This window comes from Triticum aestivum, chromosome 3D (genome assembly GCF_018294505.1).
Source record: "Triticum aestivum cultivar Chinese Spring chromosome 3D, IWGSC CS RefSeq v2.1, whole genome shotgun sequence".
In the NCBI taxonomy this organism is placed as follows: Eukaryota; Viridiplantae; Streptophyta; class Magnoliopsida; order Poales; family Poaceae; genus Triticum; species Triticum aestivum.
This window is the reverse complement of record NC_057802.1, coordinates 11251916-11256802: the sequence shown is the minus strand read 5'-3', so window position 1 is coordinate 11256802 and position 4887 is coordinate 11251916. Positions and strand designations below refer to the sequence as shown.

Here is a 4887-nt window from a genome sequence, read left to right as displayed (position 1 = left end):
TCTATTAATTAATTAGCTAGCTAACACAATATATGAAACACCTAAATTAACCCCCCAAAACCCCTAAACCACCCCCTTTCAAAAAACAAAACAAAAACCTCAGCTCCTGCCAGCTGCTGACGCGTGGATGCCTATTGGTCCCGGTTGGTGACACCAACCGGGACAAAAGGCCCTGCCTATTTGTCCCGGTTGGTGCCACCAACCGGGACCAAAGGCCCCCTGCCTGGGCTGGCAGCAGCGGCCACGTGGACGACCTTCTGTCCCGGTTCGTGTAAGAACCGGGACTAAAGGGGGGAGGCATTAGTAATGACCCTTTAGTCCCGGTTCGAGAACCGGGACAAAAGGCCCTTACAAACCGGGATAAAAGCCCCTTTTCCTACTAGTGTAATGATGTGATCCCGTTATCAACGACATCCAATGTCCATGGTCAGGAAACCGTAACCATCTATTGATCAACGAGCTAGTCAACTAGAGGCTTACTAGGGACATGGTGTTGTCTATGTATCCACACATGTATCTGAGTTTCCTATCAATACAATTTTAGCATGGATAATAAACGATTATCATGAATAAGGAAATATAATAATAACCAATTTATTATTGCCTCTAGGGCATATTTCCAACATTTTGGGATCGAGATATATGAGTAATACATGATTCACGAAGACTCAAAAGATATCTAATTTCAGTAACTATGGAAGAATACATCGATCTATCAACTTCTTTAGACTGAACAAGCTTAACTGCCACAATGGAATCCATCTCTATGGATATCGGACAATTGCTTCTCTGCAAGGAAAAGGAGAGACCCTCCATGCATGCACACAACTCCGCTTCAAGAGCATCTCTGCACGAAAACAGTACTCGACAGGCTGAGAAAATGATATTACCATTGCTGTCCCTGAGCACCATACCTGCACCGACAGATCCCTCGTCTGAGAATGACATATATCTATGGTGGATGCTAGGCGTAAGCCGGCTGATGGCTCATAGTTGCCGGCTTGATAACCATCCGATGGTGCACATTGTAGCCGTTCGTTTGTTGTCCCATGGATCACACTCTCAATGCACATCCTCCCCTCACGCAGCACATGCACCATGGATCACACCCACTGTCCCGCTCCAAGCACGCCCACGGAAGCAACGGCCTCGATGCCGTCGGAGCTGCGATGCAGTGGAAGTCACGGAGCTACGATGCAGCAGACGCCAGAGCTGTTATCCAGCGGTCATCGATGCTGCCAGATCTGCTATGTGGCGGCCGCAACGGCGCCGAATGTCAATGCCGCCAGAGCTGCTATGTAGCAATCGTCGATGCTGCCTGAGCTGCTATGCAGCGGCCGTCGGAACTGCAAGGCAACGCTCATAGACGCCGCCGGAGTTGTGATGTAGCGGTCGTCTACGCCATCGGAGGTGTGATGCTGCCATAGTTTTAAATAGCATAGATAGCGGTGGCCATTGCGTCCGTAATAGCGCTACCGCAATGGTGGTCGCCATTGCTCAAATTAAATGCCATTACTTTTTGTTAATGGTCTAGAAATATACATAGCAATCTAGTGATTTTTCAAGTCCGCTACACGGACATACCGCCCGCAATATCGCCCGCTGTCCACAATCCGGCACGAAAAACCCAATTCACTACTAGCCCGCTATTCGCTATTTAAAACCTTGGATGTAGCGGCCGCGATGCCACCGGAGCTACGATGCAGCGGGCGTCGATGCCGGCTGCCGTGGACGAGTTGCATTGCAGCAAGAGTAGCCATGATGAGGTTGCATCACAGCAAGAGCAGCGCTGATGAAGTGCATCGCAGCATGGCGGCAGTGGACGAGTTGCTGCGTCGCAACATGGTGGCTGTGGGCGAGTTGCGGCGTTGCAGTATTGGCTGTCGTGGGCAAGCGCCACATCGTTGCCGGCAGCAACAACGAGCAGCCGCTCCTCCCGCGTGTTGTGTCCATTTTCTTTTTCTCGTTTCCGTTTTTTCCGGATGGGGCCGGGAAACCCGGTTTCCGGAAAATCACGAAAAAAATAGGGCTATGCCTGGCTGAAACTCTATCACACGACCTGCGGGGTAGTGGGTTACGTTCATTGCCAACAGGCTACGTTCTATTTCTTGGTAGTACATTCATATGAGGTTTATTTGAAGACTAGTTAGGCGTTTAAATTTGAATTTTTCGGACCGTATTGAATTTTTTCGTGGTCCACCGAACTATCATGTAACCGACAGGTTTTCGAAAATATTGGCCGAGAAAATAAGTCCTGGCTGCGTCGCCCCCGCTGCGTTGCAGCACCACGGTGGTGCCGCTCGGGGCTTCAGCACCCACCGTTTGCAGCGGGGATGTAACAGGTGGTGGGCGCCGTCGCTCCTCCCTGGTTCGCTGCAGCGGGGCGGGGTGGCTGGCGTTGCCATGGGAGCTTCTCTCCTTCGAGCGGGATGAGTAGAGATGGTGAGGGGAAAAAGACAAGCAGCAAAGACGTGCGGAGGACAAGGGACGGCTGGCTGGAGCAAAGCGGTGGATGGTCCCAGAGGGCACGTGGCAAGCAGCGCGCGAGGTTTACATTTGTTATTATCAGCCGGGGTGGAAACATAGTGTTTTCCTATATATCTATCGATGATGCAACTAGCATCGACAGCTTGTGCGTGCCAGTTGCTTGATTAACCACGAGATTCAACATAAAATTGGCATCACATTCAATCATATGCTTTGTTTAAGCCGTGCAAAGCTATGCGTTGGACGAGTTCCTGAACATCATATATCCTTCCCGTCAAGGAGCAAGCCGCGTCAAGCCCCCCCCCCCCCCCCCCCCCCCCCCCCCCCCCAGTCCTCTTCTTCCACCCGTTGACCTTCTCCAGGTTAGCCCAAGTGTTGTCCTTTCGCTTTGATCCGTTCCATGAGAAACTGCTGCTTCATACCGATTGCTTTTCGTCATTAATTTGTTCTTGTTTCAGTCACTTTTACCTTGTGCTTGTTCTCTGTAGTTCAGTAATTGCATAATAAGTACTCCTATATAGTTTCAACATGTTGTCAATTGGATACCACAGCCACTGTAATGTCGATCGGCATGGCCTTCTGCATGTTATTAATTCTCTTTCTCCATCCACCCGCTTTCCAAGTTTGCACCCTCTATTCAGAATTTCAGATCCAGCGCTCCTCTACACATCCCGGTGAGCTCGCCTGCAGGCGGCGGTGCATGGCCGGGCAGCAACGCTGTTGTAACGAAGTCCACAGTCCACACACGCCTTTATCTTGTTTACAGTGGATGATCATACGGGCTATGGTTTTGTTTTGCTAGTATGTCTGTTAAGTAGGGGTGACAACTGACAAATAGAATCCTGTATTGCCCTGGTCTGAAATCAAAGTTTAGTTAGGAACTTAGGATAGACGCAAGTAAATCCTGAAGCCTATGCAAGTAAAATATCTGTGTGTGTCATCAGATATATACGGGACCTCCAAGCTACTCCCTCAAAGCAGAAGCTGTAAAATAGCACGGAGGAGATGCTACAGTATACAAGTTCAACTCCAAGGGACTTTCCGTTCACGTTTTTACAACGTATCACAAATGATTTTTGTAAGGAGCGCATAATTGGTCGTGGTGGGTTCGGAGTAGTTTATAAGGTATGCTTATTTACTAGCTTGCATCTCTTGTTTTTTTTTGATTGTGTAGTTTTTGCCTCAATTAACAGAGAAGGCGGGTAGAATCTAAGCGTATTTTAGTTTCATAGTAACATGTGATTTGGAACAGGATGTACATGATAATGGGGAAGTGGTTGCTGTGAAGAAACTTTACAACCTGCTTGGACTAGACGACGGACAATTTAAGAACGAGCTTCTGAATCTCATGAGGGTCCAACATCCAAATATCATACGGTTGGTTGGCTACTGCTCTGAAACACGAGATGTAGTTGTTGAGCACAATGGAAAACTCATTCTTGCTAGCATGGAAGAAAGAGCTCTCTGTTTGGAATACATGCATGGTGGAACCCTTGACAAGCTTATTTCTGGTAATTATACATATGACAGCCCTCTACTAATTAGACGATATTATTTTGCATGCTTAAAGTGTCTGCCCACTTCTACAGATGAATCAAGCGGACTTGATTGGGGTGCACGTTACAAAGTAATTAAAGGGATATGTAAGGGTTTAAAGCACCTGCACACAGGATCCAAAGATCCTATCTACCATCTGGACTTAAAACCTGCCAACATATTACTGGATAAGGACATGACACCCAAAATTGGAGACTTCGGGATGTCAAGACTATTTGGTTCAGGTTTTTCCGGACGGAGGGAGGGAGTATGATTATGCTTGATTATGCTTGATGACCTCTGATTATGGTTCAGGTTTTTCCAAACTTGGGACAGGTTTTTCCGGACGGAGGGAGTATGATTATGTTGTGTCTTACCACCTCGCATGGCACTTTTTCTCATGTTATTTCCACTTTCGCAGGTTACTGGAAACTGGTGCAAGAGGTTGTACGCAGAAGATATGTCGTTGGAGGCATTGCTGGCAGTTCAGACATGCATCAGAATAGCGTTAAGATGTATCCAAGCCGAACGAGCGAGGAGGCCTACTGTAACCGAGATTGTCGTGGAACTGGATATGCTTGATGACCTCTGTTTCGAGCGCCCGTCCTCGCCAATACAGCTCTTCCTGAGGTCCACCATGGACGTGTTGCTGGAACAGTTCAGGAGACAGAAGGACTAGGCCTAGGCTATACTAGTTAGCTAGCCGTTTCCTTTTTCATTTTAAAATCCCTTTGTTAAAGTAATGAACAACTCCTCTGTTAAAGTATAAGGACCCTTATAAGTGTCACACGGGTGGCACAAACACATGGCAACTTCGAATGTTTTTATTGAAAAGTTTAGTAACGCCAGGATGGCAACTTTAGT

At 47.8% G+C, this 4887-nt stretch overlaps 1 protein-coding gene across 1 annotated transcript; it reads left to right on the top strand.

The window, feature by feature from the left end:
• The first annotated feature begins 3428 nt into the window (after positions 1-3428).
• LOC123073736 (cysteine-rich receptor-like protein kinase 29) lies at positions 3429-4624 on the top strand. The gene is made up of 3 exons (XM_044496782.1): positions 3429-3612; positions 3740-3998; positions 4077-4624. The coding sequence occupies exons 1-3, from the start codon at positions 3493-3495 to the stop codon at positions 4295-4297; spliced, it is 600 nt and encodes a 199-aa protein (XP_044352717.1). The 5' UTR covers positions 3429-3492; the 3' UTR covers positions 4298-4624.
• Positions 4625-4887: the final 263 nt, after the last annotated feature.